The sequence below is a fragment of the Elephas maximus genome, chromosome 23, assembly GCF_024166365.1.
Source record: "Elephas maximus indicus isolate mEleMax1 chromosome 23, mEleMax1 primary haplotype, whole genome shotgun sequence".
Classification (NCBI taxonomy): domain Eukaryota; kingdom Metazoa; phylum Chordata; class Mammalia; order Proboscidea; family Elephantidae; genus Elephas; species Elephas maximus.
Window position 1 is genome coordinate 9,061,227 of NC_064841.1, and position 13,120 is coordinate 9,074,346.

Genomic DNA, 13,120 nt, shown 5'->3' on the forward strand with positions numbered 1-13,120 from the left:
GACCATATAGGACACAGCAAAACTACCTCACAGGGTTTCCAAGGAGCGACTGGTAGATTCCAACTGCGGACATTTTGATTAGCAGCTGAGATTTTAACCACTGCACCTCCAGGGCTCCAATCTGGCCATACCAGGCCTATATTCTTGCATGTCCTTCATTAGCTGATACAGGGGGCAGCTACCCCCATTTGACAAATCATGGCAGGCTAAGTAATGTCTCCCTAAAGATGTCCACGTCCTAATCCCTGGAACCCATGGATAAGTTACCTGACGGGATAAAAGGGGCTTTACAGATGTAATTAAATTAAGGATCTTGGGATGGGGGGAGTCTTTTAGATTACCCGGGTGGGCAGGCCAAATGTCTTTACCAGGGTCCTTATAAGAAGAAAGCTGAGAGTCGGAGTCAAAGAAAGAAGCAGACATGATGAGGGAAGCAGGAAGAGAAGACTGTGATGTGAGGTCCACCAGCCAAGGAATGAGGACACCTTTTAGAAGCAGGAAAAGGCAAAAATAATAATAATAATAAAAAAATAGTTGCCGTGGAGTCGACTCTGACTCGCTGCGACCAACCCCATGTGTGTCAGGGTAAAATTGTGCTCCATAGAGTTTTCAAAGGCTGATTTTTTTAGGAGATCACCAGGCCTTTCCCTGAGGCACCTCCAGGTGGACTCGAACCTTCAGCCTTTCTGTTGCACTATCCGGGGACTCTGAAAAAGGCGATTCCGCCCTAGAGTCTCCAGAAGAAACACAGGTCTGCCCACACCTTGATTTTAGCCCGCTGAGGCCTCTGCCAGACTTCTGACCTCCAGAACTGTAAGATAATAAATTCGTGTTTTAAGCCACCAAGTTCATGGTAATTTGAACTCCAAAAGCTATTTCTACAAAGCTCCCTGCTCCTCCTGAATTTGATGGGGCAGTGAGGAGGGTTGCACTGAGCTGGGAGAAGCCGGCTAAGAAGAGGCTATAGCCTAAAGCAATGTTGAGGGCCCGGGTGAGGAGGATGCAGATTAGCCAGGACTCGAAGAGATTCACTTGATAGGCGTGGAGGGAAAAAGATAAGACCAAGAGAATGATGGTGCCATTGACAGGTATGAAGGGAGGAAGGAGAACGAATTTGAGGGTGAAGGTGAACTAGGGGAGGCAGAGAGAGTTCCAGCTGTCCTTTCAGCAGTGAGAAATTAAAAACAAAAACAGTAACTATGGTTTGGTTTTTTTTTTTAATATGTATATATATTAAAAAAAAAAACCAAACCATTGCCATGGAGCTGATTCTGACTCATAGCGACCCTACACGACTGAGTAGAACTGCCCCATGGGGTTTCCAAGGAGCAGCTGGTGGATTCGAACTGCTAACCTTTTGGTTAGCAGATGAGTTCTTAACCACTAAGCCACCAGGGCTCCATATATACATATGTTGTTGTTGTTGTTAGGTGCCCTCAAGTCAGTTCTGACTCGTAGTGACCCTATGCACAACAGAACGAAACACTGCCCAGTCCTGAGCCATCCTTATAATCGTTGTTATGCTTGAGCTCATTGTTGCAGCCACTGTGTCAATCCACCTCATTGAGGATCTTCCTCTTTTCCGCTGACCCTGTACTCTGCCAAGCATGATGTCCTTCTCCAGGGACTGATCCCTCCTGACAACATGTCCAAAGTATGTAAGACGCAGTCTCGCCATCCTTGCCTCTAAGGAGCATTCTGGCTGCACTTCTTCCAAGACAGATTTGTTCGTTTTTTTGGCAGTCCATGGTATATTCAATACTCTTCGCCAACACCACAATTCAAAGGCGTCAGTTCTTCAGCCTTCCTTATTCACTGTCCAGCTTTCACGTGCATATGATGTGACTGAAAATACCATGGCTTGGGTCAGGCGCACCTTAGTCTTCAAGGTGACATCTTTGCTCTTCAGCACTTTGAAGAGGTCCTTTGCAGCAGATTTGCTCGATGCAATGCATCTTTTGATTTCTTGACTGCTGCTTCCATGACTGTTGATTGTGGATCAAAGTAAAACGAAATCCTTGACAACTTCAATCCTTTCTCTGTTTATCATGCTGTTGCTCATTTGTCCAGTTGTAAGGATTTTTGTTTTCTTTATGTTGAGGTGTAATCCATACTGAAGGCTGTGGTCTTTGATCTTCATCAGTAAGTGCTTCAAGTCCTCTTCACTTTCAGCAAGCAAGATTGTGCCGTCTGCATAACGCAGGTTGTTAATGAGTCTTCCTCCAGTCCTGCTGCCCTGTTCTTCTTCATATAGTCCAGCTTCTCGGATTATTTGTTCAGCATACGGATTCAATAGGTATGGTGAAAGGATACAACCCTGCCGCACACCTTTCCTGACTTCAAACCAATCAGTATCCCCTTGTTCTGTCTGAACAACTGCCTCTTGATCTATGTACAGGTTCCTCATGAGCACAATTAAGTGTTCTGGAATTCCCATTCTTCGCAGTGTTATCCATAGTTTGTTATGATCCACACAATCGAATGCCTTGGCATAGTCAATAAAACACAGGTGAACATCCTTCTGGTATTCTCTGCTTTCAGCCAGGAGCCATCTGAAATCAGCAATGATATCCCTGGTTGCACGTCTTCTTCTGAAACCGGCCTGAATTTCTGGCAGCTCCCTGTCGATATTCTGCTGTAGCCATTTTTGAATGATCTTCAGCAAAATTTTGCTTGCGTGTGATATTAATGATATTGTTCTATAATTTCCACATTTGGCTGGATCACCTTTCTTGGGAATAGGCAGAAGTATACATATACATACATGATATACATACATTGTTGTTAGGTGCCATTGAGTCAGTTTTGACTGAGTGACCCCGGTGTGACAGAGTAGAACTGCCCCATAGGTCTTCCTAGGTTGTAATCTTTATTGAAGCCCGTCACCAAGTCTTTCTTCCATGGAGCTGCTGGGTGGGTTTGAACCACCAACCTTTCAATTAACAGCCAAATGCTTAAGCATTTGTGCCACCAGGTCTCCTTTATATGTACATATACACAGGAATCCTTGAATTGATAGCCACAGGTACGTATATTTGTACTGCTTTGAAGCAAACGTGCTCTTCTTTTGTTTTCCAAATAGTTCAGAGGGGAAGGAAGCCACGGTGTTATTCTGTTTGTTTACAGCCTACTCTTCTCCAGGACATTTGAAAGGTAAATTCTATGAACGTTTGCTGAGATATTTCCTATAGGGTCTGGAATCACATAAGCAACGTACTCTTGTGTTAGAAAAATATTTTTATCCCATACTAGAAACATGCTGTGAAATTTTTTTCTAATAGATACTCTTCTGTCAATATGCCCTTTTCTATAGTTGATATGGTCATGTTCACGGGCAAGTGGACTTCATCGGGAAAGTTTGAGTCTGCTTTGTTAATACAGTACTAGGATCCTTCTTGTGGTTGAAGTATTGGTAGATGACACCAAAGCTTATTTGTACAATCTTCATAAATAAATATATATTTATTATCATTATTCACAAATATTTATTTAGTCTTTCTGAAGTGAAAAGCCCTGTGCCTGGCACACCGTGGGGGGGTATAAATAAGAAGATATGGCCCTGACCCACCACAGCCTCCAGTCCAAGGGAGAAACAAGAAGTGTTCATAGTACCTGGTGAGGTATAAAAACAACGAGTCTTAGTGCCATTCCAGGGGAGGCAGAGCCCCCACCAGCTGGGTGGTCAGGGAAGGCTTCACAGAAAAAGTGGCTTTTCTTCTGTGACCTGAAGAAAAGGTAAGCTTTTGAGAGTCGCGGAAATGGAGGGCTCCCCCAAAATAATTACAAGTCCCAAAGCTGTATTCCCAAAAGTTACCTTTTGCACACCACCATCTGATTTTTATAGTGTATATTATTATTTGCTTAAAGGTTTTCTTGAAATCAACACACGTTTAAATCTCAGTCTCCTCCTAAACTTTAGTATCCTTTAAATCACCTATCTGGTGCATTAATGTTTTCCCTAATACATATTAAAATTAACATGTCATCATTAAAACTTAAAAATGCTCATATCTATATCACCTAAAATTCTATCATGTTTTGTGAAGCACTGCTCTGAGTTATAGCTGATGCCACCGTCACCAAGGCACTCGCCACCATTGACCCAAGCCTTTAGGTCTTGGTCACGGAAGGGCTCTGCCTCCAGTCTATTCACGAAAACCTACAGCACACAGACTGGTTCTCAGCACTTCAACCTGGGTGATAGCAGGAGCCACACTCCGCCTAGACCTGACATTGCCAAGGTAGAACCCAACCTCAAGTCCCTGACATAAGAGTGGAGGCTCCCCTCCTGCCTCCAAGAAATGGGCTCAACTCCAAAGCTGGTGTTTTCCATTTGAACAGCCTGCTCAGCCCCTCCTTGGGCCAGCACTTTGTGGTGTGGTCATCTGGTGTGGTCATAGGTCACCACTCTAAGCCTAATCTCTTGCCACACAGTGCAGACAGCTTCTGCATCACCTAGAGCACACACCAGGGGTTCTAACTTAGGAGGTACCTGCGTCTTCTCCTCCCTCACCACTTACCACTCACCTCCCCCCACTACATCCATAATTTTCCCATCACTGCTGCAGCCCCAGTCTCGAAGCCTTTCCAGGGAGAGGTGGAAGCGTGGAAGGCCTGTGTGAGGGGTAGTGTCTGGGAGGGCCCATATAACCGCTGCTTTGTGTTGGGGGGGGCAGAGGACGGGGAGACTGCAGGTTCTGCATGTGATCATCTTCTCTGGCCCAAAGCTGATGGTTTCTCCCATTCTGCAGGCTTCAGAAGGACCTAGACGTCACCACCACTCATCTACTCCAGCCAAATGCTGGTGGCTTCCTCTGCAGGCAGGTGGGTTGGAAGACTTTGCCTTTCTATTATAGAATCTAAATTAGGCTTGTTTTCTAATTAAGCCTATTTTCTCCTTAAGCAAGAAGACCCTGGGTGGTGTAAACAGTTAATGTGCTCTGTCATTAACCGAAAGTCTGGCTGTTTGAGTCCACCCAGAAGCTCCTTTGCAGAAAGTCTTGGTAATCTCCTTCTGAAAAATAAGCCACTGAAAACCCTGTGGGGCATAGTTCCACTCTGACTCACACGGAGGTCGCCGGGAGTCATAGTTGACCCCATAGCAATTGGTTTTTTCTCATTAAGCAAAGAGTGATCAAGTTATGAAAGAACTATGGGGTCACTGTGAGTCAGAATCGACTTGACTCAACAAGTTTGGTTTTTTGGATCCTGACTTTGGAGCCCTGGTGGCTAAGAGCTCGGCTATTAACCAAAAGTCAGCATTTCAAATCCACCAACTGCTTCCTGGAAACCCTACGGGGCAGTTCCACTCTGTCCTATACGTTGCGATGAGTCGGAATCGACTCGATGGCAGGGGGTTTGGTTTGGTTGGTTTGATCCTGACTTTGTCATCAGAATCTACCTTCCCACATTTACTACAGCCCTTTCTAGTTCGCCTCTGAGAGCTACATCCCTGAGATTCTAGAAACACTAGAAAATACCATGACGAGACCCACCGGGACCCCCTAATAAATAAAGCATCTTTATTTACTTCATGTCTCTTAAGTCGCAACTATGGAAACCAAAGTTTAAAAGAAATTTAAAGGGAGGAAGGGCAATAAGGTCAGAGTGGAGTACATGGAACGTTGTGGGGTCCATTAAAAAAAAAAAAGTCAATAAAATGTCGTTTCAACTCTACGAAACATTTATGACATACGCTTTTCCAGAATTATGTATTGTATATTTCATTCTTTTTAGTAACAATGGTAATTTTAAAATGTTTTTTCCAAGAGAAAAGAAATCTAAATCCTGTCCCTGTTTCATTGCTAACTAAATTGTAAATATTTGTAAAATACGCCATCTAGGCAGTTCTGAACATGATTTTAACCGGAAGAGCAAGCCCAAATGTATTTAATGGCTGTCAGAAAGGAAGTTTTCAGGAAGTCTTACATGGAGTCCTGGCCCGCAGTGACGTCGGCTATTTGCAGTGGGGTAGAGGCACCTTGAAGGGGGACAGGCTCTCCCAGGTAAGTGGGTTCCAATTGCAACCGCACAACCCGAATGCCAATATGTGGACATTTTTTAGTCTCTACGGAGCCCCGGTGGCATGGTGGTTAAGAACTTGGCTGCTAATCAGAAGATTGGCAGTACAATCCACCAGCCACTCCTTGGGGCACCTCTACTCTGTCCTGTAGGGTCACTATGATTCAGAACCAACTTGACAGCAATGAGTTTTTAGTCTTTACACCAAGACAACTCAAATATGAGCTTAATTGTCCTTTGCCATTTCCTTCCTGCTATCTCTCACCCGCCACACACACACACACACACACACACACACACAGAAACTTCAAGGTCCTAGAAGGGAAGATCCAAGTCTGCTAGCCTCCTGTTTTAATTGACTTATTTTTATGTTCATGAAGTATAGATAATACAGGTAATACACAAATAAATTTTGAAAAACAATATTTGAAATATACAGGCTACAGACCCCCTGCCCAGAAGTAAATCCTGCCGGCCTTGATGGGTGCCCACCCAATCCTTTATTTACACAAATAAATGCATCTATTCGCGGTTTTGGGTATTCTACGTAAGACTCAAAGCTTTAGGGGAAAAAAAAAAATCACTGAAAGAAAGAGGGCTCCGCTTAAGAAACTCCTCAGAAAAAACTTTCCAGCTTGGGGTTTACAGCCTCTGACGACCAAAAAGTAAAACGTGCTGTTGAAAAACACAACCAGGGAATTCAGTAAGATGTGATTTTGCAAAAAGAAACAGGAGTGGGAAAGCAAGTATACTCACTAGAAACCACAACCAAGGGTGCTTCTGTGATATTTTCACAAGCATTTGCATCCTAAAACCCAGACAAAGCAAGGCTTTGTTGTTGTTGTCAGGTGCCCTTGTCGAGGCATTTCTGACTCACAGTGACCCCACGTACAACAGAATGAAACACTGCCCGTTCCTGCGTTATCCTCACAGTTGTTGTTATGCTGAGCCCGTTGTTGCAGCCACTGTGTCAGTGTCCACCTCATTGAGGGACTTCCTCTTTTTCTCTGACCCTCTTCTTTATCAAGCATGAGGCCTTTCTCCAGAAACTGGTCCCTCCTGATAACATGTCCAAAGTATATGAGATGAAGTCTTTTCATCTTTGCGTCTAAGAAGCATTCTGGCAGACAATGTGAAAAGCAGCCTTTCTCCAGAGTGGCCTTGTAACCAGCTGGGATATCATTCAATATGATGGTGACAAAAGCCTCCAGGCCTCACCACCCCCAAACTGCCCCCAACCACCAGCACCAACAAGGCCTCTGCTGCTCAGCACGTGTCCTAGCCTTCAGCTTTCCTGGTTCCACGTCAAGGAGTTTTTATATCCACAGCTCCACTTGTCCTCCCTCCTGTTGGTTCCAGCTACAATGAGTTTTTGTTATTCATGAAATCACCATCTCACAACACATATATATCATGTGTCTGATAGCCTCAGGAAAATAGCACCTGACTGTAGGAGAATTAGTATATTTTGTGCACAAGTGTGTTGTTAAATTTACTTATTCTTGCTTGAGTTTGTAATCTAGGTTTGTCATAGAAAAATGAGAAAAGAAAGGTAAGCTAAAGTAAGGCAAAAGAACCCAATCCTACCACCCAGGAAATACTATTAAAAATGTGGTGGGTCAGTCATTCTAGAATTGCTTCCTTCTCTTTTTCTTTCATGTATACATATACATGGAAACCCTGGTGGTGTAGTGGTTAAGAGCAGCTGCTAACCAAAAGGTGGGCAGTTCAAACCCAGCAGGAGCTCCATGGAAACCCTATGGGGCAGTTCTACCTTGTCCTATAGGGTTGCTGTGAGTTGGAATTGACTTGACGGCAAGGGGTTTGGTTTGGCTCTGCATACATATGCATGCTCATGTTTCACTGGGCCCCACAAACCATGTAGCTGTTCCTACCACCGGAGACTCTGTTTTAATTGGTCTGGACCTTGCCTGGGCATTAAGATTTTTAAAATCCCTCAAGTAATCCTTCTGTGAACTATTGCAGACCTTTATTCTAGAGCGGGCCTTCTCAACACTCACTGCTGACAGTTTGGGCCAGAGAATTCTTTCGTGCTGGGGCGGGGGTGGGGGGGGTGGGGGGGAGCTGTCTGTGCATTGCAAAGTGCTTACCACATCCCTGGCCTCTATCCACTAGATGCCATAGCATCAACTCCCCTCGCCCCCACCCCCCGCCCTGAGTTGTGACAACCAAAAATGTCTCCAGACATTTGTCCCGGGATTGTGGCGGGGGGGGGCAGGGGGGTGTTGCAGGTCACCACTGGTTAAGAACTACTGCTTGAGATAAAGCAATAAACAAAATCGCTTTGGGTTTAGCTGATTAAAATCCATGGTCTGTGGAATTGGGAAACTAGTTCTTTCAAATGAACTTATTGAAGGAGTGTCTCCTTTCAATCCATATCAGAAAGTTTGACGCCCTCTGTGCCTTTTTAACATTTGCAAGGCCTTGGGGACAAGTTTTAGACCTTAAATTAAAATGAAATGGGCGTCTGCTTAAAAGGTACTGAGTGTCTCTGAGAAAAAAAAAAAAGACTATGCCACCCCAAAAAAGCACCAAAGAGGCAAGAATTCACAGGGATCCAGGGCGGCGTTTTCTTTGGATTGCACTTCTTTCTTGCCGCTTCAAAGCAATACAGCTGCTAAATCATGCTCTAAGGAAAATAACCTGCAGAGCCTAAAACGTCCTCCAGGAATAAAGTGGACGTTTGCAGGGACCTTCCACGAACGTTGGATAAACGGTTGCCCACCCACATTTTCCACCTCTCAGGTTTATTGGGAAGCTGGTTTCCCACTGATGGTGTGAGCAGCCATTAGGAGGGCGCTGCAATACAGTTTGAAGCCGAAGAAACGGGCGTGTGCCTCAAGTTACTGCTTTTACAGGGTATTGTACGAGGTGCCTGGATTTTTGGTAGGGAAAAGAGAAACTTGGAAAAATTTTTTTTAGGACACAGATGTTCCTGTGGACTCTGGGGGGACTCTGGGGGTAGATTTGTGGGACAACATATGTCCCTTGGGACTGTAAGGCTCGTGGGATGAGGCAAGGGGAAAAAAAATCCATTCTAACCAAAATCAAACTTGTTGCCATCAAGTCGATTCCGACTCATAACAACCTTATAGGACAGAGTAGAACTGCCCCATAGGGTTTCCAAGGAGTGGCTGGTGGATTCAAACTGCTGACCTTTTTGTTAGCAGCCGAGCTCTTAACCACTGAGACACACTCAATGATTCAGCATGCTACCATTAATGAAAACACATGGTATCAACAAAAAATTCAAAGCAGAAAATAATTGGTTACAAAAGAGTTTGTCGGTCAAGAGGCCATGGCATAAGGTGAAAAATAAAAGCTTTCCTTCCAGGAGGAGAGCAAAATGCACCAAACAACAGGACCCCCCACCCTGCCTCCAAATGCTTGCTCACAGATTGAAAATAGGGCAGAAGATGGAAACGCCCAGGTTAGCTTTAAAATCTACAGAGATGTCAAATCTACAATGCTTCAGTCTTTCAGAAAAATGACTAATTCGGCTTTTCATCTTTCTTTCTTGGACACGGCATTCGGTCCCCAAGGAGATGCCTCTGAATCCTGCCCTGGGTGAAAATTGCCTGAAATTGTACACTAATGGCTTGAAACCCTGAGGATGTTTATTATGTTGTCTCTGTCATGCACTTGGAGTTTGGTTTCAGAACAAATGTATTAAAGAGCAAATAGAGGCTGGCGGTTAGCTTTTTTTCATTAGAACTGCTGATATTTATGAATATGTTAGACTCATATATGTATACACACAGAGTTGATTTTATCTGAAGGCACTTTCTTATTCTTTCTATATCAGTCTTTATACTGGGATTCAAGCACTTCATTGTTAGCTGCTGTCAAGTCGTCTCCTGACTCGTGGCCACCCCTGGCACAACTGAAAGAAAGCCTACCCAGTCCTGCACCCTCCCCACGACTGGTGATAGATCAGACCTTTGTGATCCGTAGGGTTTTCCTTGGCTGGTTTTTTTCAGAAACAGATCACCAAGGCTTTCTTCTTAGTCTGGAAGCTCCGCTGAAATCTGTCCAGCATCCTAGCAACACGCAATCCACCCCTGACGGCTGGTGGCTGCGCATGAGGTGTATTGGCTGGGAATCGAACCTGGGTCTCCCCCATAATAGAAGGTGAAAATTCTACCACTGGACCACCAACACATCAAAGCAACCGATAATTCATATGTATCATTAGAATAATGGAGCCCTGGTGGCTCGGTGGTTAAGAGCTACCGCTGCTAACCAAAAGGTCAGCAGTTCAAATCCACCAGCCACTCTTTGGAAACCCTGTGGGGCAGTTCTACTCTGTCCTGTAGGGTTGCTATGAGTCGGAATCCACTCGATAGCAATGGGTTTTGGGGTTTATTAGAATAATATTGTACACACATGTATATATATTCCTTACCATCCCTGAAAGATGATAATTAAACAAAGTACATAGGAAGCGTATATATTCACTGTAGCACTGATAGCCACCATGTACAGAGTACCCACTATGTGCTGGACTCTCAGTGTGCCCCTTGCAATGATATTTCATTTAATCCTCATTTCCACTCAAACTTATAATCAGCATTAGTTGAAGTCCAGTATGTGTTTGTTGGTCATTCATTTTAGGGATGAGGAAAGCCAGACTGAGAGACATGTAGGAACTTGCCTGAGACCACCAGCTAGTGGCAGAGTGAGGCTTACGAACCCAGTCTAAGCTACACTCAAAGCCCACATTCTGTCCACTCTGCCACGCTGCCCGTCACTCTAAGCTTTGCTTGTTTTCTGATAAAGTGGTAAATACACAAATGCCAGTTCTCAGAATTATACTCCGTCATTAAAAAAACAAAACAAAACATTGCCATCGAGTGTACTCTGACTCATAGTGACCCTATAGGACTGAGTAGAACTGCCCCCATAGGGTTTCCAAGGAGTGGCTGGTGGATTTGAACTACTGACCTTTTGGTTAGCAGCTGAGCTCTTTGCTGCACCACCAGGGCTCCTTACTCTATCATAAGGGCTTTTTTATAATATCTACTATGGATAATGACTCTGTGTATTCCTTCCATCTTCTTTTGATGCTTCCTGTGTCATTTAATATTTTCCCCCATGGAATCCCTCACTACTGCAACTCGAGGCTTGAATTTTTTCTTCAGTTATTTCAGCGTGAGAAACACCAAGTGTGTTCTCCCCTTTTGGTTTTCCATCTCCAGCTCTTCGCACATGTCATTATAATACTTTACTTTGTCTTCTTGAGAGGCCCTTTGAAATCTTCTGTTCAGTTCTTTTACTTCATCAACTCTTCCTTTTGATTTAGCTGCTCAATATTCAAGAGCAAGTTTCAGAGTCTCCTCTGACATCCGTCTTGGTCTTTTCTTTCTTTCCTGTATTTTCAGTGACCTCTTGCTTTCTTCATGGATGATGTCCTTGATGTCATTCCACAACTTGTCCGGTCTTTGGTCACCAGTGTTCAATGAGTCAAATCTATTCTTGAGATGGTCTCTAAATTCAGGTGGGATATACTCAAGGTCATATTTTGGCTCTTGTGGACTTGCTCTGATTTTCTTCAGTTTCAGCTTGAACTTGCATATGAGCAACTGATGGTCTGTTCCACAGTCAGCCCCTGGCCTTGTTCTGACTGATGATATTGAGCTTTTCCATTGTCTCCTTTCCACAGATGTAGTCAATTTGATTTCTGTGTGTTCCATCTGGCGAGGTCTGTGTGTACAGTCGCCACTTATGCTGGTGAAAGAAGGTATTTGCAATGAAGAAGTCGTTGGTCTTGCAAAATTCTATCATTCAATCTCCTGCATTGTTTCTATCACCAAGGCCATATTTTCCAATTACTGATCCTTCTTCTTTGTTTCCAACTTTTGCATTCCAGTCACCAGTAATTATCAATGCATCTTGATTGCATGTTCGATCAATTTCAGACTGCAGCAGCTGATAAAAATCTTATATTTCTTCATCTTTGGCCTTAGTGGTTGGTGCATATATTTGAATAATAGTCTTATTAACTGGTCTTCCTTGTAGGAGTATGGATATTACCCTATCACTGACAGTGTTGGACTTCAGGATAGATGTTGAAACATTCTTTTTGACGATGAATGCAACACCATTTCTCTTCAAGTTGTCATTCCCAGCATAGTAGACTATATGATTGTCTGATTCAAAATGGCCAATACCAGTCCATTTCAGCTCACTAATGCCAAGGATATCAATGTTTATCTGTTCCATTTCATTTTTGACGATTTCCAATTTTCCTAGATTCATACTTCATACATTCCAGGTTCCGATTATTAATGGATGTTTGCAGCTCTTTCTTCTCATTTTGAGTTGAGCCACATCAGCAAACAAAGGTCCCGAAAGCTTGACTCCATCCACGTCATTAAGGTTGACTCTACTTTGAGGGGGCAGCTCTTCCCCAGTCATCTTTTGAGTGCCTTCCAACCTGGGGGCTCATCTTCCAGCACTATATCAGACAATGTCCTGCTGCTATTCATAAGGTTTTCACTGGCTGATGCTTTTCCGAAGTAGACTGCCAGGTCCTTCTTCCTAGTCTGTCTTAGTCTGGAAGCTCAGCTGAAACCTGTCCTCCATGGGTGACCCTGCTAGTATCTGAATACTGGTGGCATAGCTTCCAGCATCACAGCAACACTCAAGCTTCCACAGTATGACAAGCCGACAGACACGTAGGGGAATATACAGTCATTACACCAAAAAGAATTAGTCGATGTTCAACCATTTCAACGGGTGACTTATGATCAGGAACCAATGGTACTGAAGGAAGAAGTCCAAGCTGCTCTGAAGGCATTGGTGAAAAACAAGGCTCCAGGAATTGATGGAATATCAACTGAGATATTTCAACAAACAGATGCAGTGCTGGAGGTGCTCACTTGTCTATGCCAAGAAACATGGAAGACAGCTTCCCGGCCAGCTGACTGGAAGAGATCCATATTTATGCCTATTCCCAAGAAAGGTGATCCAATTGAATGTGGAAATTATAGAACAATATCATTAATATCACACACAAGCAAAATTTTGCTGGAGATCATTCAAAAATGACTGTAGCAGTATATCGACAGGGAACTGC

General features: G+C 43.8%; 1 protein-coding gene across 1 annotated transcript in view; it reads left to right on the forward strand.

Moving 5' to 3' along the window:
* The window catches only part of MINDY4B (MINDY family member 4B), a 43,168-nt gene that overhangs the window by 21,620 nt on the left and 8,428 nt on the right, over positions 1 to 13,120 (forward strand). Inside the window, exons 8-10 of the mRNA XM_049867842.1 lie at positions 3,083 to 3,153; positions 4,752 to 4,824; positions 5,844 to 6,005. Coding sequence (XP_049723799.1) covers positions 3,083 to 3,153; positions 4,752 to 4,824; positions 5,844 to 6,005 — 306 coding nt within the window. The remainder of the gene's footprint in view (positions 1 to 3,082; positions 3,154 to 4,751; positions 4,825 to 5,843; positions 6,006 to 13,120) is intronic.